Genomic DNA, 23,235 nt, shown 5'->3' on the forward strand with positions numbered 1-23,235 from the left:
TCCTCAGCACAATGTTCTCAAACACCCTCAATCTATGTTCCTCCCTTACTGTCAACCTCAGTCTATGTTCCTCCCTTACTGTCTGAGACCAAGTTTCACACCCATACAGGACCACACTATTTATTAATATTGTTGAAGGTTATGCCATTTTTATTCTTATGAACTAATTAATTTAAGATTCTTTGATAACTTTAAAAGCTAAATGGAAGAACTTCTACTATTTTGGTGTTGTACTGAAGTTTAATGATTGTTCTTAAGCAACATAACTATATCAACAATGGAAACCATGATGAAAACTGGTCATCAGTTTTTTACTTTCCTTGCAAAATGCCTCACACAACATAAAGGGGAAACAACAATGATCATAACTGCAGTTTTCTTGAATTCCACAATATTGTGCAATTCTGAAGAGTCCTATTTTTTGGGACATAATACTGTGCAGTCCACTGAAAGTCAACTGACATTTCAGAGGAACATGCCATCTTCCATCTTCTACTTTCCACCTGCTTTCACACTGGTTTCTTGCTTGGCTTATTCTTTGACTTTGAAGATGGAGGCGACAAGGTCATTCGAAATGTCAGTTGACTTTCGACAGACTACGTGGTGTTATATCCCAGAAAACAGAACTCTTCATAACCATCTCAAATCCTGTGTTGCACAATTCTACTTTTGTTCTGCATATACACAGCAAAACATTTACAAGATTTTCTGTTTCTCAGACATCAGAATAGCTTATCTGACATAGTTTCTGAAGATAAACTTAATTTATTTTCATGGTTCTAAAATAAACACTGTCCTCTCTCCCAATAGATTCCTAAATTCTAGATGTCTGTTGCCATTAATGGTACCAGCACGGTTTCTAGTGAAGTCACAAAATAAAAACACGCATGACAATATTAAAGACTAAGTCCATGATTTATTTAATCCGTCTTGCAGTGCATACACTCATTTATCTCCTTCTCTCCCTCGCACTACATGTTTCGGCATAATAATGCCATCTTCAGGTGCTTACTTATCCACGTCAAACCAGTTCATTGCATGCCACGTTCACACATTAAAATAACTAAAATATGTATCTATCATATACATTGTCAAACGTTAAAAATATTAAAATTGTTCAGGATACCACATCGCTACGTCGCCCCTCACTACGTCAGTCACGCCCATTCTCCTTTGTTGGAGCACTCCTTCACTATCTTGTGTGTCTGTAACGTGAATTTTTTATTCATTAATACCGCGTTCCGTATTTTATTTAATACTTGTGGTATTATAGTTTTTTAATAATACTTACTGTGCTTTTGTTGTGTCGTGCTCCTGCGACTGCGTGTGTTATACTGTTGGGCTTCCTGGGTATGTGTGTGTNCGTGGATAAGTAAGCACCTGAAGATGGCATTATTATGCCGAAACATGTAGTGCGAGGGAGAGAAGGAGATAAATGAGTGTATGCACTGCAAGACGGATTAAATAAATCATGGACTTAAATCAGTGCAACGGGACGCTGAAATATAACATTATTAAAGACTAAATTGTGGACTTCGGAGAAATATATTTAATAAGAAACACTAACACAAAAATATGTCAGAAGATTCTTTCACCTATCAAAATCCTTGTTATATTATTTTCCTTCATTCACGGGTCAATTAGAGAGGTCAATCTCTATTACTGGACGAGGTCGAGTCAAGCAACATTCTACTGTGAATGCAAGACAATGGACACAGTTCAGAAATACAATAACTGCTAAATGTTACATACCATTTTCAGAACACATCTGACATGAATAATGGATCACAAATGACGGAAGTGGTCACGGCCTAATTCAAGATAGTGTCCCAGCATTTGACTGGAGAGAGATTCTTCTATCATTTCAATTTATGCGTATTCATACATAGAACAAAGGACAAATCCAGGTATCTACGAAAAACAAATTAAGAAGGGAAATCAGAATGGGGAGCACAGGGATTGGGACTTGGTAATATGAGACTAAACATGACTTGGTAAATCTTTGGTTTCAGAGTGCATTTATCACAGAAATAAATAACTATAGTTGCTAGCGAGTCACATGGAGAAAACAGAAATATTTTTTCTCTCTTTCGCTCTCACATAGTAAAAAATAATTTGTATAATAGAAGAAGCCTATTTACAATATACAATATACCTCTCAAATGTTTTGTATGTAGTCCAGTCTATTCAAAGCTAACAGCTTTCAAATGTGGTCCAGTGCAAGACAACATTTAATGTTGTTGACAAAATAAAAATTATGCACCAAAAATATACAAACGTGTGATGCTTTTCACTACACCTGTACGATAAATATTATCACATGATAAAAGTTCAAGAAGTTTATGGTAACATACGAATAACTAAAGCAACATGACATAATGCTCTTTAAAATGTGATGTCTTCTTCAATAGATGCATGCTGTGTAGTTGTCTGGTTCTTAGAACTGGTGTACTGCACATGTTTCAGTTTCAGAGACTGACATTCAAAGGGCTTAGAAGCGAGTATCATCAGGCATTTTGATAAAATAAGCTACTTTGTCCTCAGGCACTGCATAGCTGTGTAACCAGCGATTTCCTTTTCGCAAACTTCCATCGATTCCATCCTTCCATACACCAGCAGGTAAATAAACCTCACGTTCGTAAGTACGAGGCGATATTACTGGCGCTACGATTAACTCATCACCAACTGAAAATTCATCCGTAACCAGATGGCATGTAGGGTCATTAGGATCCAACAACCACAATGGTCGGATTATCGGAATCCCGAACTCCAATGCGTCTTTTACATACTTGTCCACAAGCAGAGGATTTACCTAGAACAAACACGTTTATATGGTCAAGTTCTATGCTTACAGTCTGGTGTTTTGGCAAGTAAATTCAAATTCCCAAGATTCAGACACTAAAGGACACAGAAGACTGTGTGTGTGCTGCAGTGAACTGCTGGGGGCACAAATTAGTGACAGGGTTATAATTATCTGTAATTGCATGTTATAAGAGTCCAATAAATCCAATTACCAATCCAAACCCTGTCTCTAGTCACTAAATATATGATAGTATACCTTCAATTTCCTACCATGACCCTAATACAGAACACCAAAAATAATATAAAATTTACTCCATATCTTATCAATATGTACGGTATCCATGGCCTGGAGGTGCACAATAGACCCAGATGGGCTCTGAGCACTTGGAATAATTAGAAGTTGTTCTCCCCATGTCAACATATATGATACATATGATAGCACCAGCTATTATGCAATGTGATTCAAATCCTTGTTCCCTAGTTTTTTTCATTACAAGAGTACACTTCAGTTTCTTAGAAGAATTGTACCTTCCAGAATATAACATCATGTAGTATGGGGAAAGTCTATCATTTGTCATGACCTACTCCGAGGTAATATTCTGGCATTTGTGTGAAGAGACTGAGAAAAAACACAAAAAATCCTGTCAGGATAGTCCATCTCTGTGCCAAGGTTTGAACCTGGGACCTTCTGACTGTGGCATTCAGTTTACAGCAAAGAAGCTGGATCCTCAACTAAACACAGCAGCTGCAAAACTGACTGACTACCTTGCTATACTAGGTACACAAGGCTTGAACATTAAGCTTACCATATTTACTGCAGTATAATATCCACCTGTTTTTGTATAAAATTATGCCTAACATCCTGGTTCATCTTTCAGTACAGAATTTTTTTATTGCAGGAGGGTTGGGACTAAGTCCCTTGTACTGTGGCCACTTCTGGCCTATTGTACCATCCCCAGATGATAGGTGAGGGTGATTGTTGAGCAATTGGTGGAATGAAGATTGGTAGGGGAAACCGAAGTACTTGGAGAAAACCTGCTCCAGCGCCACTTTGTCCACCACAAATCCCGCTTGACCAGACCCGGGATCGAACCCAGGCCTCTGCACTGGGAAGCTAGAGACTAACTGCTTGAGCTATGGCACGAACTTTTAGCACAGATAATACAGCTGTTGTCAGAAATGATGCTATTAATTATTCAGACAGACAGGACAGATAGTTCACAAATATGTGCAGCAGGACAATTTCCACTGGTAATCATGATTCACAGTGATCCATATTCAATGATACCTAGGGTTAAGTGACTTTTCCTTCACTGAAATGAGATTTTCACTAAATGGCAACTGTGTAAAACTATAACAAGAAATTGTTCATCTTATGAGACTTACTGCATATAATTGTGATGGAACTAAAAACAAGAAGAAAGCAGTCTTCTGGAATTTGGCACCATGTATATGTGTAACACACATTCATGGTGCCAAATCCCAGAAGACTGCTTTCTTCATAGTCACCGCCGTGAAAGCCTCAAATCTTACATAAAAACAAGAAGTTCTGAGAAAAACTAATCACCTACTTTCCTTTGATATGACACATGCTGCACAGAAAAAAGTGTCCAACAATTATTCTATTGTTGCGGGTGTATTCATCACCGCAGTAACATTTTTACCAAGCAGCTGCATAGCAACAATAGAGGAATACATATACAAACACAGACTGCTGGGAGGGATTTACGAAGTACGCTGTCAAGATGGGCATACATAGCAAGTTTCATAAAGATTGGTTTAGGCATTCAACAGTTAATGGGGGGATTCACAGACACACAAATACCATGGACAATGCATAAGGCTACTTTCTGTTTACACACAAAAAAATACAATTACAAAACCAACAACATGAAATCAAATGGTTATGATTTCTGAGAGAGAAAACATGAATATAAATTGTTGTTTAGACTACAATCACACTAAATCTCTTACACTAATTGAGAACTGTTTACAAAATTGAAACTCGCTATTATAGGAAAATAATGGTTTATAATGTGCTTTGGCTACAACCAGAAAAAAAAATGCACCAAATGTGGGACTGCTAAATTGGGATTCCACTAAATGCAGGGGCACTAAATCAGGATTCCACTGTATCCTACATAGATATCACCACAAAGAAGAAAAAAATCCAGTGATTAAATGATTTAACACAGAGAATGAAACCTTAAAAACTTACAATCTTGAGCCGTAATGCTGTGAGGACCTTGGCCATCTCTAACACACGTTCATCACCATATTTGCTGGGTAAGTGTGCATAGCGAATCACTGGCAGGAACGTTGCAAGCTGGAGCCATCTAACATAAAGTTCCTTGTCTGGAAGAGGAAGATGGGTGCTCGTTCCGCCACTCTCACTAGACCTATTTCCCATCACTGTTGCATTCCCAGTCACACCAGCATGACTTTCCTCTGAATCCCTATAATCTCCACCAACTGCTCCAGGCATAATAAATGGATAACCCATGACACCATATGTTAAAACAGTGGGTATTATGGACTGCATGGACTTCCAAGAGGAAGCAAATGGGGGTAAAGAAACAAACACAGGGGCTTTAGGCCTTGTGATGGCACCGGACACCCCCACAACCTCAACAGCACTGAGGATACTGTCAGTAAAGATTGTCTTGTACTGGTCCGGGTTTGTGAGCTGATTCTCAAACCGATAGTAATGTGGCATGTCATATGCAGTTCCAACATCGAGGTAGAAGGCATCAATGTGGTACTTGTCCACCAGAGCCTTCAGTTTGGTCTGAAGCCATGGCACAGTTTTGTTGTTTGTAATGTCCAGCATACCGGCACTTGCCACATCTTTGTATCTTGTTAGTGCCGGAATGTGGTGTTCCGTATATCGTTCGTTAACAAGCAGATGTTTCTGGACTGCTTCAGCAAAGTTGGTGGATTCTGTACTCAGAAATGGCTGAATGGTGAATACAATACGAAATCCACGTCTATGGATAATATCTATAGTCTCGTCCATAGTTGGAAAACGGAAGGGATCCAGGACAAAGTCGCCAACGTGTGGCTGCCAGGCTTCACTCAGTAGCACATGGCCTTGCCTCAGGAAACCAAGCGCAATCACATCTTCTGTGTAATTGTAAATGGCTCCCTCATTCAACTCGCTTCCTGGGCTTGAGGGTATCTGCCAAACTGGTTCTGTGAGAAGTGAATTTATAACATTCAGATCTTCTTCCTTTAACCCATCCCACAGCTGCTTCTCAGAAAAAAAGGAATGAAGTGACTTCATGTTGCTTGATGTACATATGGAATAATTTAATTGTGGGAACGGTGTCGAGTGGTATACATATGCAAAATCATCGTGTCGCGCCTGGAGACAGAACTGACGAGGACGATCTGAATTCACAGAAACATAAAGAGGTGTATCAGGATCAACAAACACTGTAACGCCATTGGAACTGATGAAGTAACGCTTTAAAACATTTCCCCATTCATGCTGTCGAACATCTCCAGTGATGAACGGCGACATCTTCACTGAGCCCTTCTCAATAGGCCAGGCCATCTTCTGAGTCTGACCTCCGCCATACAAATGACCATCAGACCACTCATAGCAGTCAGTAGGATGGAAGTCTGAAGTAAGACTTTCCCATGTTACATGGTAGCAACGCACACCTATGTGCTCTGTGTAGTTAATGTATAAACGAGCCTTGTGCATCCATTCCATGCACACAGACCTATCATCCAGAATATCATTTGGTAGACAACGGAATGCCTGATCACCACCTAAATGCATGCCTAGGTGACCATACATGATTTCACGTCCATTATTACTGAAGACTCGAACAATACGTTCTTCATTGTTGAAACGGATGCTTTTGAAGTATGCTCTCTGAAGAAAAACAGAGAAACAACGTACTGAGAACAATAATTGTATACTATAACATGTCCGTTTATCATCTACATCTAAATGTGGAGAATAAGTGCACCTTTACATATGAGTAGTTAAATATTATTGTAACAATGTTCTGTGTAGAACTCTGCTCTCTGCTGCAAAGGGAGGAGCCTGGCCTCCCTGCAGGTGATGCTCCAACATGCATATGACTGGCAGTAATCATGAAAGTTTTTGGTTTTTTTTTTTCTTCATAAAATGGAGGTAAATGGGACGAGATATACTCTTTTCTCCCTTTGGTGCTACAGCCCCAATTTGGGCCCTGGCCTACAAAACACTCCATTTCACCTCGGTTTACTCGATCTTGGATATTCAGTAGGAGTCCTTGGGTGGGTGATCAGATTGTCGCAAGGCCTCTACCTGTATAGAAACACTGAATACCCATCCCCTGAGTTGGATTCAAACCCACAATCCTGGCGAGATATACTTTACTGTTAAATAAATAATAAAAATTATCTTTAGAGCTTCTGCCCTTCATTCATTCTGCAGACAAGTGAGAGTAAATTCAGTGCATCTACTGAGGAAGTGAATGCTGTAATTATAGCCAACCAACATACCTGAAGAACTTGTTGATGGTAGACATATGCAAAGCCAACAAGAAAAACAATAGAAAGGAAAAGAATTCCAACAAAGGCACGAAGTTTGTATTCCTGTGGTCTTTTCTTCTTCAACATCGCTGGAAAAGGCAACTGAAAAATGAAATTTTATTTCAATTTAAATGATGTTGCCTCAGTGCAATATGCAGTAAGAAATTTGTACCAAACACCTCTGCAAATTATCAAAATGTAATGGATATTTTAAGAAATAAAAATGCAATTTACACTCAAGAAGTAATTCAAACAAAAGGAAAGATCAGTTTATTTAGTAAGACACGTCAGACTCTGTTAGAAGTGTATGTGCTTACCGCAAACTTTTCCTTAAGTAAACTGGATATGCTGTTAATGCTTGTAATAGAATTTTGTGGTGAATGATCAGGACCATCTGATGATTCCAAGAAATCACCATTGTTGATTTTAATGCCTGATGGTGGCATAACTGATTTCCTCCTACTAGTACGAAGTGGAACCCTGAAATAATTCATGAATTTACTTAGAAGTGTGAAACATGCAACAATAATGCATAACACATTTTTCTGATCTTAAAAAGTAAAAAGTAAGGTAAAGGTAACCCTGTAACAGACCGTGGAGGCCCATAGGGTTGAGAGATGCTGAGGTTCCCACATTTTCTAGACAATCGGCTCATAGACGATGGCAAGGTTCTCAGCCTTACACCACGGCAGCTCTTTGCCCCCAAGAATATTCCTGACACTGATTTCTATTAGAGGCTGAGTCGACCCCATAGTGTGGCTGGAAGAGTTAGGTCAATTGAAAAAATCCAATGACCTTATTAACTATAAAAACAATGTTTATCAAAGGAGGAATTGTGCTTGGAATTATTGAACTTCTGGACTTTGGCAATTGTCTGGTATTCTAAAGAATGCAATGTTTCAGAAACTGAAGCTGAAAGAAAACAGACTTTAACAGCTATGTTGACTATGGTTCAATATTCATGTAATTTTAACTGCAAAAAACTGTCACTGAACCATTGTAAGGCTGATGACATTGTCACACAAAAAACAGAATAACAACATATTAAAATGCAAAGGAACAATTTCCAGACTCAAGACATAACTAAATGGAGTACAGTCTCTTTCAGAAGATAATGTCAAACCTGCAGAAACCAGAAGTTAATTATCATATACACAAGAGCCTGACTAAAGGGACTATAATGCTTAAAAGAGAACGTGACCTCCTATATACACACATGAAATACAGAAAACAGAAACGTTCAATATGTGAAGAAAAAACTTTTTACAACTTCCATTATTTACTACCAGGGTTTATAGAAATCTTTAATATAGTTTTACCTATATTTTACCAAACATTTACATCTGAATTCGAAATTAAACGTCGTTCTTGTTCAAGACAAAAATAATAGACAGCAAGCATGTAAAATATAACTTATAACCTCAAACAGAAAAAAAAACTATTACGATCGCTACATCACAATTCTAATTTCACCACAGTCCCTTTATACTTCAACGCTAGATCTTTATCGTGGAATTACACAAGGAATACAATAAAATTAGTGTTATATCTGATACCTCCCAATTACTATATTATCTGGGTCACCTCAATAAACACATGCACACAGAAACTTGTTGCGTACGCATTTAATGGCGCGAATATAACCAGTTACACTGATAACATGTTATTTTTATTGATATATATTATGTTCCAAAGTCCAGCGCTGTGCATTCCAGTCTATTTATTTTTCTCAGTATAATGGTAACACCAAATACTGTATCTATTAGAGTCGATTACTTGTCAAATCGTGCTTGCTAGCCTGACGTCTCTTCCTGTCAGCTGACCAGAGCAGACAACTAGCGGACAGTACGATAATCATGTTAGGTTGCGTATCTGTGTAAAACTTTCGGGCCTACAAAAAAAGTTACATTTTGAGTTAGTTTCGCAGAGTATGTATGTCAGCTTCCGCGAGACAATAAATACTCAAGTTAGCGACAAACGCACAACTGGTGGAAGAAGTCGGATCGAAAATGGATCCAACATTTCAGGCGGTTTGAGGTAGTTAAAAGCCCACCAAAGGTCATACAACTCGTCCAAGACAAAATGGCGGATTGCCAAGACCAATTAAATAGCGAAATAAGTGTCATAAAAGCTGTCGAGGGCGAATTGGAACAGACACTAGTTGCTCCAAAACACGATACACATTACAATATAATTAGAATAAAACTGCACAGTAACCGTTTCGACATCTCGTTTTCAGTGGTGAAGTGTTCAGCTGACAAATTAATGTTGGATATTCAGATATGATTAGAATTTCAAGCAAAAAATAACTTCGAGACATACATGTAGCCAGAAAGATTACTATATATTCTCTTATGGTACTTATTTTATTTAAGTACGTTGTAAGTGCCTTAGAGTATACATCGACAAATGATTGGATGATTAAAGAATGAATGACCAGACAAGATGTGGAAGGAAGCCGCCGTAGGCCATTTTAAGGTGCTATCCCTTAATTCGCCTAGAGGGATTGATGGAGACCCTCACGTGTACTAGTCGGTGTCCTGACCTAGATTCAAACCGAGCACCTCCCGAATGCAAGTCAGAATAATTACAACCTGCGCCAAAATGCTCTTTTTTCGAAATGTTATTACAATGCCGCAATCTCGAGCCAGCGGTGAAAAAAAGAAATCACGCGATTGGCAAGTTAGAGGCCTTACGGTAAATCTAGGATTAGGAGAACCGCGCTGCTGCTATCATTAAGCAGAAGATAACACAGTGTCTGCTCACTACCGAAACAGAAACAAAATTCATGTTAAAATTATAAATGAAATACGATAAATGATATAAACTCCGTCTCAAGTGCAAACAATATATTTGTGTCTTTGATCTTGCTCCCTACACTACATGTTTCGGCCTCAGACGGCCATCATCAGGTGTATAACACTCACGTCGCTGTCACACTGCACCCAGTTCAAAATTTAACATCTAAAATACTCTCCCTGTCATTATCAACTTCTACTTCGTTGATAGCTGTCCACCCGTAGATCGTAGGGAGCAAGATCAAAGACAAAAATATATTGTTTGCGCTTGAGACGGAGTTTATATCATTTATCGTATGGAGTGCAACAGGATGCTTAAATATAATATTATAAATGAAATTTGAGAAGGCCTTATACATGTGCAGCGAAAAGAAGCACTCCAAGAAACTTGCTGGACGCTAGGAGTTGCAATCGGAGTCCTGGCTCCAGCAAATGCTGATCTCTTGGTGTACACAGAAACGGCGCCCAGGTATATTAGTGCATTGGTATTATGGTGTTGCTACTCGTTTCCAAATATTCCGGATACAAAATATACAGAGTCCCAGGAAGAAAGGTCAATATTCTGAGAGGCCATAACATAGGTCATTCTAAGCAAAAAAGTGTATATGTACATGTGTACCATTCCGAACGGTTACCGAGATAGAGCTATTTCACTGCACAGTTTCACAAAATTGTTGATAAGAAAGAGATATTACGTATGGTTTCTAATGCCGATATTTATTGTTCAAGTGAAAAAGTTGGTACAGTTTACCTAGTATAATACGTTTTAGAAAATTCCACCATTAACATCAGTGCACTTTGCAACTCGCGTGAGGACATGGCGTGTTGCTCGTGTGTACAGTGTACAGTGAAACAGCTCTATCTCGGAAATTGTTCGAATAGGACACATGTACATATACACTTCTCACTTAGGATGGCCGATGATCGTTTCTCGGCCGTTTGGCCCAATGGCCCAGCCTTTCGGCGAGTACCGATGAGTAGATTTTCGTGATCCTGTTACTCATCGAGATTGGTCGCCAGTTGGATATGTTGCTTCTGTCGCCCTTTTTGTGTATCAGAACGGTCATTGACTTCGATGGTCGCGCCATAGCTCAAGCGATTAGTCGCTGGCTTCCCACCGCGGCGGCCCGGGTTCGATCCCGGGTCTGGTCAAGTGGGATTTGTGGTGGACAAAGTGGCGCTGGGGCGGGTTTTCTCCGAGTACTTCGTTTTCCCTTGCAAATCTTCATTCCACCAAATCCTCCATCAACATAATCACCCAGGGCAGGCTACAATAGGCCAATCAGTGGCCGCCGTGCCGAGTGGACCCAGTTGGACTCCACCCCCCCACTAAACTGAATTAAAAAAATAATTAATCTTATAGATCAGCCAGTCGCAAGGCCGCTACCTATACAAGACAGCACAAACACAGATTAAACGCAGACATCCTTGCCTCGAGTGGGATTCGAATCCACAACCCCAGTGTTGTGGCCACTGTGATCGGTAAATGGTGAACATGACCCTTGATTCCAGGTTCTTACGTTGGTATTAAGATTGGGACCCCAGGATGTCATCCTACATGCTTATATATTTATTTGTAGTTTACTAATGACGTTGTAACTCATCCTATTTAACGTTGAAACGTTTTGCAGTTTGGTAGATAGGTACTAACGTTTCGGAGGTATTTCCTGCCTCCATTTTCGGGGTATAGGTTTGAGTTCAGCTTTAGATAACTTACTTAACAGTGACAGCGTCCTCTTCTGAAAGAGCGCCGTCTCCATCGGTAAACGTGTCGTCGCTTGAATCGTCACCATGTCTGGAAGAGGTATCCTGTGAACCCAACACAACATATTTTAAGGTCATATAACTGAGATATTTTTTTATTGCTAGTGGGGTGGGACTAATTTCCTTGCACTGCGGCCACTTCTGGCCTATTGTACCAGCCACAGATGATAGGTGAGGGTGATTGTGAAGCAATTGGTGCAATGAAGATTGGCAGGAGAAATCGAAGTACTCGGAGAAAACCTGCCCTAGCGCCACTTTGTCCACCACAAATCCCACTTGACCAGACACGGGATCGAACCCGGGCCGCAGTGGTGGGAAGCCAGCGACTAACCGCTTGAGCTATGGCGCGGCCCTAACTGAGATATTAGTGCGAACATTTGTGGCAACTGAGTATACTAAGACCACAGAAATGTGCGGCCATAATTGTCCCTCTCCCCCCCTCCAGCGTACTTCACTGTAACTCCCTTCCCCTTTAGCCATTCTCTTCATACGAATATTAAGAGTTTACAGCATTAAATGGTGAGGAGATTGGTGAATAATAACTTGCAAAGAGAAACTGTACTCGCCGAGATTCGAACCGAACAACTCATGAATATAAGTCTAGTTTAATATCGCCATGACAAGCTGTTCGATACGCGACTGTGTGATATACATCAATACTGATAAGTGATTTGGGCTTGTTGACAGAGCTACGTGAAACTCCATTGTCATTCCCGCCATCCACGGTACTTCCTTTCGTGGCCTTACTATAGATGACACCTCCATCGCTACACAAGAAAGTAAGGTAACCGTGTAGGCCGCGCCATAGCTCAAGCGGTTAGTCGCTGGCTTCCCACCGCGGCGACCCGGGTTCGATTCCGGGGCTGGGCAAGTGGGATCTGTGGTGGACAAAGTGGCGCTGGGGCGGGTTTTCTCCGAGTACTTCGGTTTCCCCTGTCAATCTTCATTCCACCAATTGCTCCACAATCACCCTCACCTATCATCTGGGGCTGGTACAATAGGCCAGAAGTGGCCTCAGTACAAGGTACTTAGTCCCACCCCACTAGCAATAAAAAAAAAGGTAACCATGTAAAGTTGTCCCTGTGCTTCACCAATTAATGTTTACGGCACGAAGACTTGTGAGAGATTGGATGTATAGAACCACGTTTTCTTGACCTCGACACTAGCTGGAGGTGAGTAGTCAACTCCACGCCCCGGCCGCTTTACCCCAGGTACCCATTGGATAGGAGGCTGGGTGGACCCCCGAGCCGGTCTGGACGGTATGGAGAAAAGAAAAATTTTGACCCTACCGGGACTCGAAATCCAACTCTCGGTCGTCCAGCCAGTACCCAGTCGCTATACCGATTGATCTATCCCGGCTCCTACTAAACAAGAAGTGGTTCATATAACTAAATACCAAATATGTCGCTAGGTAGCTAACTAAATAACAACATTTATGGGTTTTTATCATGGACAAGTTTCAAAACAAATATTTGTTACTGTAAATGTAATATTTTGGACATTGGACACTGTCCACTTTCATGACGTTTTGTGGACAACGTTTCGGAAACTGGATCTGTTTCTATCATCAGGTATTTCGGAGGGACCCAATGGTCTTCTCATCGAGGCTAGAGGCTTCCAGTGTACCTTACTGGGAAGAAACTTCGCTGTCTTTCGTCCGATGAAGCAAAGAGATGCAATTTCCTAAGCGTGCTAGAAAAAATGTCAAGACAACTGACACCATCCTCACCGTAACACACTAACAAGAGAAACATTTAGGTTCAAATGTATCATTTTGAGCTTGTTTCCTTATTTTGACCGCCTATGTGGTCTAATGGTCAGAGTTCGTGGCTACCGATCCAGAGGTCCCGAGTTCGATTCCACGCGCTACCAGTTTTTCTGAGAAGTAGTGGATCTGGAACGGGGCCCACTCAGCCTCGTGAGGAAAACTGAGGAGCTATTTCAAGGAAATAGCGGCTTCGGTCTAGAAAACTGAGATTAACTGCCGTGGGGATCTGTTGCCCTGACCACGTGACACCCTCTATCCGCAAAAGTTGGCACTAACTTCGCCGACAATCGGCGGTCCCTCGGTTGGTATAGTTCGCTTGCGGACTACAGGCTACGGAGGTTTTTTGTATACTTCCTTATTTTGAAGAAATAAATGTAAGAACACTACGCCTGTCTGTGAACCCAGTCTATAAAATTGGAATGCCTGAACCAATCTTTATAAAAATGTGTATGTATATCATGGCACCTGAGTCTATCTCAATGGTGTAATTTGCAAATTCGTCCCGTCAGTCTGTATGCTGTATGCGTAGCCCTCTAACGTTGCTAGGCAACGGCTAGTTAAAAACGTTACCGCTGCAAAGAATACACACGCATCAATAGAAGAATTGTTATGTGTGTTTTTTTTTCTGCGCAGTCCGTTTTGTATCGAAGGAAAGTAGACTGTTAGGTCTTCCCAGAACTTCTTGTTATTATTTAAAATTCCGTCTTTTGAATTTGATTTGTTTCATTTTGGTCCGTCACATTAACAGTTACAATTATAAAAGACAAGTCCGTCCAATGTGACTATTTCAGTTTTCTCACTTGACTAGCCTTACATGTTTCGATCCATTTGGATCATCTTCAGGGGCACAAAACACTTTTTAGAAACCACCATCACAATAGTTGTCATATCAAATACACATGTAATGTCCAAGTACACAATGTTCCATCTATCACTCACAGCAGCCTTTCTGGTTATAGAAATGTTTAAAGTTGTTTTAAAGTTTTAAAACTTTGTTAAAAATTAAAATACATAAACCATACGGTTCGTGTCAATAACCCCTGTCGTCTCTCTTCAAGGTGGCCGATGTTGTGCCTCCTATGTAACTTGAGTAAGGAGATTCTTAATATTGTCCGTTATGATTTCTTGGCCAAGAAATTATAACGGACAATATTAAGAATCTCCTTACTCAAGTTACACAGGAGGCACAAGAAATCATAACGGACAATATTAAGAATATCCTTACTCAAGTTACATAGGAGGCACAACATCGGCCACCTTGAAGAGAGACGACAGGGGTTATTGACACGAACCGTATGGTTTATGTATTTTAATTTTTAACAAAGTTTTAAAACTTTAAAACAACTTTAAACATTTCTATAACCAGAAAGGCTGCTGTGAGTGATAGATGGAACATTGTGTACTTGGACATTACATGTATATTTGATATGACAACTGTTGTGATGGTGGTTTCTAAAAAGTGTTTGGTGCCTCTGAAGACGATCCAAATGGATCGAAACATGTAAGGCTAGTGAATCATCAAGTGAGAAAACTGAAATATTCACATTGGACGGACTTGTCTTTTATAATTGTTCCGTCTTTTCTTTCAACTTTCATTAAAGTGTGGTGGTTGAATGACAGCCCATTCACTGTCACGTGACATTAACTTTTTGGAGTTATTATTACGTATTAACGCTCCACACATCGTTGAAGGCTTATTGGGAATGACATTCGAAAAGTTGGAAAATTAAGCATGAACTTGTAAGTATTTACGCTAAGGGACGGAGTAAAGTCACTATAAGCCCATTTTCTTTTTCGTTAGGACGGAACGGTAAAGACAACCAAGACGTACAGACTTCAGGGTGACTCATTACAATTTATAAGGGATGAAATATGTTACACGAAGCATGGAGGTTCAATTAGAGCAGGGCTGTCCAAATTCAGACCACTGAGGCTCCACATTGGCTTAGATATTTAACAGAGGGACCAGCTGCGGGCTGTTGTGAATACGGTACTGAACTTTGGGGTTTCTGAGCGACTATTAGCTTCTCAAGAAGGATTATGGTACATGGATGCGACAGTAGACTCTTTTAACCCTTACGAGCACAAATTTCTTCCGAATGTAATTTAAAACTTCAGTTCGTACCTCACAGGAAACGCTACGTCTTCATCAAAAAGACTAGCCGGTTAAGGCCGCTTAGGGGAATAAACGCTCTTTGTTGTGTGGTTCATATAAAACACATAATTTCATCATGTTGAAAAAGAATGCAAAGTTGGTTAATACGTATTAAAGCAGGTAGATTAAACCCTCGCTAATCCGAATTAATTGGGAGAGGTCAACCGAAGTAATGAAGAAAAGGATAATCCTAAAGTAGAATAAAAACTTAGGAAACAAATAAATGGAAAATTTAATAATATAGGTAATGTTGATGAAAATAAATAAAAAAATAAACACTGCAGCAATTAATTCCTCTGTCAGAAGCTGAAATCCAGGGTCTCCATCATCCAGTTCAAACCAATCTTTGATATTTCCTCGTGTGGTTTCAGTCTCTCCAGCTGCACTCAACACAGTCTGAAAGTCCTCTTGCTCTAACCCCCCTTGCTCCTAAATGCCATGTGTCTCTTTAAAGTATGTACACAACTGCGAAGAGAATTTTTCGATCCAGCTTATCCATCATCCAGATTAACTGTAGACGGATTAGCGAGGGTTTACATAGTAGATATAGCTAATTTTGCGCTTAAAAGGTCTAAGTGCAAAAGATCTAGTTAATACAAGAACATGGTCACCATTACAATTGTTGACTGGGAAACAAAATCCCTGTGCCTCGTTTCAATCAGTTTCGACATATCTGCTCATGTCTCTCACAAGGAAGTGCTGAAACAGACACACGAACTCGCGCTCTCATACCAAACACAGAGACGGCATTGTTTACCCATCTGTTCGAAATCTAGGTTCCTCCGTCTCACAAACTATGACCTCCGTATGTGAACCAACACCGGAAATCCTAACTGATGACCTAACTAACTACACGGAGCTAGGCCGCGCCGGGTTCGATCCCGGCTCTGGTCAAGTGGGTTTTATGGTGGACAAAGTGGCGCTGGGGCCGGTTTCCTCCGAGTACTTCGGTTTCCCTGCCAATCTTCATTCCACCAAATTCTCCATCATCATAATCACCCGGAGCAGGCTACAATAGGCCAATCAGTGGCCGCCGTGCCGAGTGGACCCAGTTGGACTCCACCCCCCACTAAGGGAATAAAAAAACTACATGTAGCTGAACCCTTCTTGAGAAGCCGCCAGGTATGCAGCTACTCAAGAAATTCTCAAAATTTTATGGAACCCGAAGATTCATAACTGTGTTCACAAAAGTCCTCCACTGGTCCCTAACTTCAGCCTAATCAATCCAGTCCATATGATTCCATCATATCTCTCTAAGATCGAATTTCATATTATTTTCCCACCTACGTCTATGTCTTCCTAGTGGTCTCTTTCCCACCAATATTCTATATGCATTCCTCTTCTCCCCATTCGTGCTACATGCCCTGTCCATCTTATTCTCCTTGACTTTATCATTTTAATTATATTTGGAGAAGAGTAGAAGTTATGAAGCTCTTCATTATGCTCCTAAACATTCTGAGAACATGACGCGACAGCCTGAGGTTATGTAACCTGCTCGACAATTATTCACCCGAAGAGTGCTATCTTCTGGGATATAAAGCCGTATAGTCCGCTGAAAGTCAACCGACGTTTCGGAGGAACATACTGCCTCCGTCTTCAGGATTGAAGAATAAGCAGAGCAAGAAACCAGCGTGAAAGTGACTAGCAAATCAATCGGCTTGCCGACATTTCGGATTATATAGGAAAACCGGAGGAGCTTTCATGCTGGTTTCTTGCTTGGCTTGCTTTTAGATCCTGAAGACGGAGGCGATATGTTCCCCTGAAACGTCGGTTGTTTTTCAGCGGACTACACTGTGTTATTCCCCATAACTAAAGCTGTGTGAACCCCAAACCTTACAAATATTCTTCTTTCTTACATTTATCAATTCATCGCTTTCGACACACAGGCTTACGTCTCTGGCCTGTAAATTACCTCCTTACATCGAAGCTTAATGTTCGTTGCCGTGCTAAAATCAGCGCGCCATTGGATTCTACCGTCAACCATTTACACGTAAATCCAGTTCAACTGAAAAGATGAAGTGACAGAGGTTCGAGAAAACTACATAATGAGGAGCTTCATAAATTATATCTTCGCCAAGTATAATTACAATGATCAAGTTAAGGAAAATGAGATGGACATGGCATGTGGCAAGAATGGGGAGAAGAAGATGAATGATTTGGGCAGGAAAATCAGAAGGAAAGATACAACTATGAAGACCAAGATGTAGGTGGGAATATAATATTAAAATGAATCTTATATAGAGAGAGTGGGGTGTTATGGACTGGATTGATCTGCCTCAGGATAGGGACCAGTGGAGGGCTCTTTTCAACACCGTAATGAAAGCTCTGGTTCCATAGAATGTTGGGAGGTTCTTGAGTAGCTGCACAACTGGCGTCTTCTCAAGAAGGGCTCAGCTCCATGAAGTTAGTTTAAAGTAAGTTTTTAAATTCACTTAGTTGGGGGTTGAGTCCAGATGGGTCCACTCGGCATGGCGGCCACTGATTGGCCTATTGTAGCCTGTCCCGGGTGATTATGACGATTAGATTAAAATACATTTTTAAATTCACTTAGTGGGGGGTGGAGTCCAGCTGGGTCCACGCTGCATGGCGGCCACTGATTGGCCTATTGTAGCCTGTCCCGGGTGATTATGATGATGGAGAATTTGGTGGAATGAAGATTGGCAGGGGAAACTGAAGTACTCGGAGAAAACCCGCCCCAGCGCCACTTTGTTCACCACAAATCCCACTTGACCAGACCCGGGATCTAACCGGGGCCGCCGCGGTGGGAAGCCAGCGACTAACCGCTTGAGCTATGGCGAGGCCTCTGAAGTTAGTTAGTTTCCAAGTTTCTGTTTTTAGTTGATTATATCTATTTAGTCATTTTGATTATATTAATTTAATCCGTTAATTTGGGGCACTTGATAAACTGGTGGTATCATGTACACGGCTTGAGGTTATCACAGCGGTAACTACGAGGATTACCGTCCCTTGGGAAACGACGCAGTTCAGTCCGATAAAAGTTCACCGATATTTCTGATGAACTTAGAGCGATCGACTTTGACTCTGAAGATGGACGCAGAAGAAGATATTGCTGTTCAGTTATGTGTTCGTTTATTCGTCACTATGAATCACGAAACTCGTGTAAGTAACAAATAATTGCTCGGTTCTTACCTCACTGAGAACACTGGGTCACAATTAAGAAATGCAATCGATTATTTATGTTTAGGGAAATAATCGATATGTAATGCGTGGTTCGAGACTTGTCCAACACGCACGAGTATTCGGTATGACCTAAGCCTTTGTTAAGCGGAGAGAATAAAACACGACTGGGACTGGGTTTGGAACCGCTCAGTATTGAGTAAAGTAATTTGTAGTTATTTCCCATTTCTTAACACTCCAAAGCATAGGAGTAGCTATTTTGCCCACACGTTCGATTTATGTGTTTCGTAGATTCTCAAAATAAAAGCATTAACCAGTTCGTTTTTGTAATGAAGACAGAGTGTTTTTTAGGTAGGTACTCAAAATTTACATATTATTCAGCTTAATTTCAGACGCCAAGGAGCTAATTGCGTATCACGTCTTAGCTAATTTAGAATAATCAATAAATTAAAGTTGTCCCCGTGTTCGATTAAGCATAACTTCGTGAAGACATATGGATTAGTGAAGATACAACCCCATGAAATATTGACCTTGATATTAGATGTAGGTCAGTGGTCAGTTTCACTCCCTAGTCGCTTTGATCCCGGTACCTACCGGATGGGATATTGTGTGGGCCTTGGAGCAGGCCTGGATGCTGAGACGAAAAATATCTCTTGCCTCTGTCGGGAATCGAACCCAGATTCTTCAATTGTCCAACTCTTAGCAAAGTCGCTGTACTGAGCTACCCTGGCTCCTATTTTAAAGTAGTTTTATGAAACAGTTCACTTTACCTTCTTGTTTTCGATGCTATGGATTAAGACGGAGTCCAGTCCCAGTAGCTTCTTGCTTGCAGAGTCACTTGAATCTGCCGCCATGGTTTAAACGAACTCAGTTTGTTGTAAATATGATTGGTATTCCAACAAGAATAACTAACAAATCACATAAATATAGCTAATCCATAGCAATTTACAATTATTTAAACTTAATTTTTCGCAGAATAAATTACATCAACCTTTCAATGCTTATGTAACTTTCATAACATTTCAAGTTCTAATTTTCAGACCAATTTCTTTTTTTTTATATAATTTCAAAGATAGTATTTCTTAAAAGCGTCAATTTACTTCATATCCACTGAAACGTAACCTGATATTCATGTCGTCACACAAAATATCTAGAGACAATTCACCAAATTCCCAGGCACACGTAAAATGTCCAAACGTAATGCCCTCCTCACTAGACCGGATGGCTCTGTGGTTCACACTGCTGGGCCTTCTCAACCTTTGAGTTACGAGATCCAGTTTGTGTGCATAGGCGCGTAACGTGACAAACAGCTTCTCACGCTGGGAGCGCTAGTAATGCACCAAGCTGTAATCCAACACGACTTATTCCCGTATAAGCAGATTGCAAGTAAAGCAGATTAGATAAACGTTGGCCTTGATTAAGTAAACACATTTCCCGCAAACATGCCGGATTATATGACCTTGTAGTAAGCTTTAATAATAGTGATTTTATGTCGAATTGATGGAGTAAAAATTGTAATAACTATGTTTATGAGTTTGTACGTACTTTGTAGTTCTTTCAGTTGACACTTGTCATAATGGTATTTAGTATAAACCAGGGATGGCTAAACTTGCTGAACATGGCAGCCGAATTTGATCAGTTTTAGCATGAGATCAGCAAACAAACGTAAATGGACGGCGAAGATGGGCACTGCCACTGATGTCTAACATTCTTACCTCTTATTTAGCCCCCCCCCCAATCCAGAGAGGAGAGTATGCCTGGCTTTCTCTACTTTCTGCCGGCTTCCATGATACTACAGGTCGTTAGCTACATGATTTGACACAGCAGATTTTCAACCTAATTTCCTTATTTAAAAAAATATAAGGCGGCTTATGATATCACTTTGCTGTCTGTGTGTCTCTGTATCCCCCCTAATTTTTTTTCGTTTTCCATGCGGTCCGTGTCTTATCTGTTAAGCTGGGAGAGTGATTCTTCTCAAGTTCTCAGTTACAACTTCGCGCTTCTCATGCAGCCCTCCTAACTTAAATTCATTAAAATTAAGCCCCACTGCTGCCAATGCAACTAAACATTTTTGTTCCAAATTATACAGTTCGGCATTAATCCAGANGCTGTAAAGTTGTAAGCCTTACGCGTCTGCCGCCGTTTACCCCCAGGATGATTCCTGGTACTTATTTCTGTTAGAGGCTGAGTCGACCCCAGGGCCATAGTGCGGCTGAAAGGATTAGGTAAATTGAAAAAGATCCACCTCATCTGGACGCGAACCCGCTACCTTCCGGCTTGTAGTATAGTTCCTCAACCAATTACGCTACCACGTACCCCATTTAATGAACCAGTTAAAGAGAAATTTCAGGAAAATTTTCTCATAAATTTCATCAAGAGTGAAACGCCTCTTCGTCGTGATGTGTTAATCAATCCTGTTCTTAATGTCCTCGCTGATGAGGTACGAGCTCCTGGATGGCCCCTCAAAGTGAACGCTTATTCTAACCTCGTTAAAAATTTCGACACAAATTTCTCTTATTTGACTAATTCATCACGNCGATATTCTTTCTCTCTCCACACAATAAAGGGTCTGTTGCCTTTCCAGTGTCTTTTCATCTTCTTCCACTCTTCAACTGTACTTCCGGTCTTTCTTTCTCTCTTTTTCAGAACTTCTCTTTTTATGTTATGTCTATTTGTGAAACTGACCAATATTTTTTCCTTCGAAAGCAACATTAAAGGTTCGGAAAAGCCGCAAGCAGCTCTAAACCAAATTTTGGCCACGTCTGCTGTAAGTGGTCTTCTAAGAAGTGATAATTACTGGGCAACGTTTTAAATATTTGCTTTGGATGCGAAGCTATGTTTGTACAAACAATTTACTTACACAGTGTTATGCACAATGCCCTTGTGAAAGGTTGAATAAAGTAATAAAGATCCGAGTTATTAGCACTGACAGTACAGTGGAACATGCCCGGCACCACGGAACACAGCTACACTGTGTTTGTGTTAACAGTTTAACCACATAAACACATGGCAAAAACACGTACCACCTGCTTCAGCATTAATAAGAAAACTGCCTTTCGTCCAAGGCATGTCTGGTTGAATTTTATGGGTTTTGATGGTGAACAGCAAATATGTCACTCCCGAGATTGTAGTTTACTTTCAGGGATGATGTGTCAGATCCACGGTTCATCTCCTGTGATTATCTGCCTCCTCTTGGTGATAACGCTTCAAAAAGGACAAAGCAGAGATCATAGACTCGCTCTTGTGTTCTTTATTTAGTATCTGTGCCCCTCATATTGCACTTTTTTCAATGGAGACGCTGCGTAACAATTTAATGAACCAGTATAAAAAGGTAAAGCTAGCCTTATAACAGGTCATGAAGGCCCATAGGGTTGTGAGACGTTGAGGGTCCAACATTGTCTAGATAATCAGCTCACAGATGGCTGTAAGGTTGTAAGCCTTACGCGTCTGCCGCCGTTTACCCGCAGGATGATTCCTGGTACTTATTTCTGTTAGAGGCTGAGTCGACCCCAGGGCCATAGTGCGGCTGAAAGGATTAGGTAAATTGAAAAAGATCCACCTCATCTGGACGCGAACCCGCTACCTTCCGGCTTGTAGTATAGTTCCTCAACCAATTACGCTACCACGTACCCCATTTAATGAACCAGTTAAAGAGAAATTTCAGGAAAATTTTCTCATAAATTTCATCAAGAGTGAAACGCCTCTTCGTCGTGATGTGTTAATCAATCCTGTTCTTAATGTCCTCGCTGATGAGGTACGAGCTCCTGGATGGCCCCTCAAAGTGAACGCTTATTCTAACCTCGTTAAAAATTTCGACACAAATTTCTCTTATTTGACTAATTCATCACGCCCTCGCCATACGCTGCAACAAGTTGACTGTAAATTCCAGTCGGACTGACATTTTATACATTCAAAAGCCGAATTAGAGCTCGCATGTCACAATAGATTCTCGATTTTCTTCCTAGTTTTTAAACATAACAAAAATAGCAAAATGATAGAATCAAAGTGTCATTCAATTGACTTTTTACTAAAAGACTACTGAGGTCCGTTAAGCTTGAAATGGTGCAATTCGTTTCCCTGCGCAAGTGTTATGCGCAAAAGGTTTTTACTTTCCTGCCGACCCTTGTATTTATATGTTAAGTACAGTCCTCTCAATAAACAACGATTTTTCCCTATACAGCAATTAGGTAAAGTAAAAAATAAAGGTATCCCTGTAACAGGCCGTGGAGGCCCATAAGCTTGTGAGATGTTGAGGTTCTCACATTTTCTAGACAATAGGC

General features: G+C 40.6%; 1 protein-coding gene across 7 annotated transcripts in view; it reads right to left on the bottom strand.

Moving 5' to 3' along the window:
* Nucleotides 1–1,999: 1,999 nt before the first annotated feature.
* Nucleotides 2,000–23,235, bottom strand: part of LOC111867264 (myogenesis-regulating glycosidase) — a 40,325-nt gene continuing 19,089 nt past the window's right edge. The window contains exons 1-6 of one of the 7 annotated variants that reach the window (XM_023856960.2): nt 19,726–20,262; nt 11,848–11,939; nt 7,650–7,812; nt 7,303–7,434; nt 5,021–6,685; nt 2,000–2,812 (exon numbers count right to left, since the gene is read on the bottom strand). In XM_023856960.2, the coding sequence (XP_023712728.1) occupies nt 2,492–2,812; nt 5,021–6,685; nt 7,303–7,434; nt 7,650–7,812; nt 11,848–11,939; nt 19,726–19,809 (2,457 nt within the window). In that variant the 5' untranslated portion in view covers nt 19,810–20,262 and the 3' untranslated portion in view covers nt 2,000–2,491. The other 6 variants (XM_023856959.2, XM_023856965.2, XM_023856964.1 and 3 more) reach the window with 6 other exon arrangements.

Source organism: Cryptotermes secundus, unplaced genomic scaffold (genome assembly GCF_002891405.2).
Source record: "Cryptotermes secundus unplaced genomic scaffold, Csec_1.0 scaffold1356, whole genome shotgun sequence".
Classification (NCBI taxonomy): Eukaryota; Metazoa; Arthropoda; class Insecta; order Blattodea; family Kalotermitidae; genus Cryptotermes; species Cryptotermes secundus.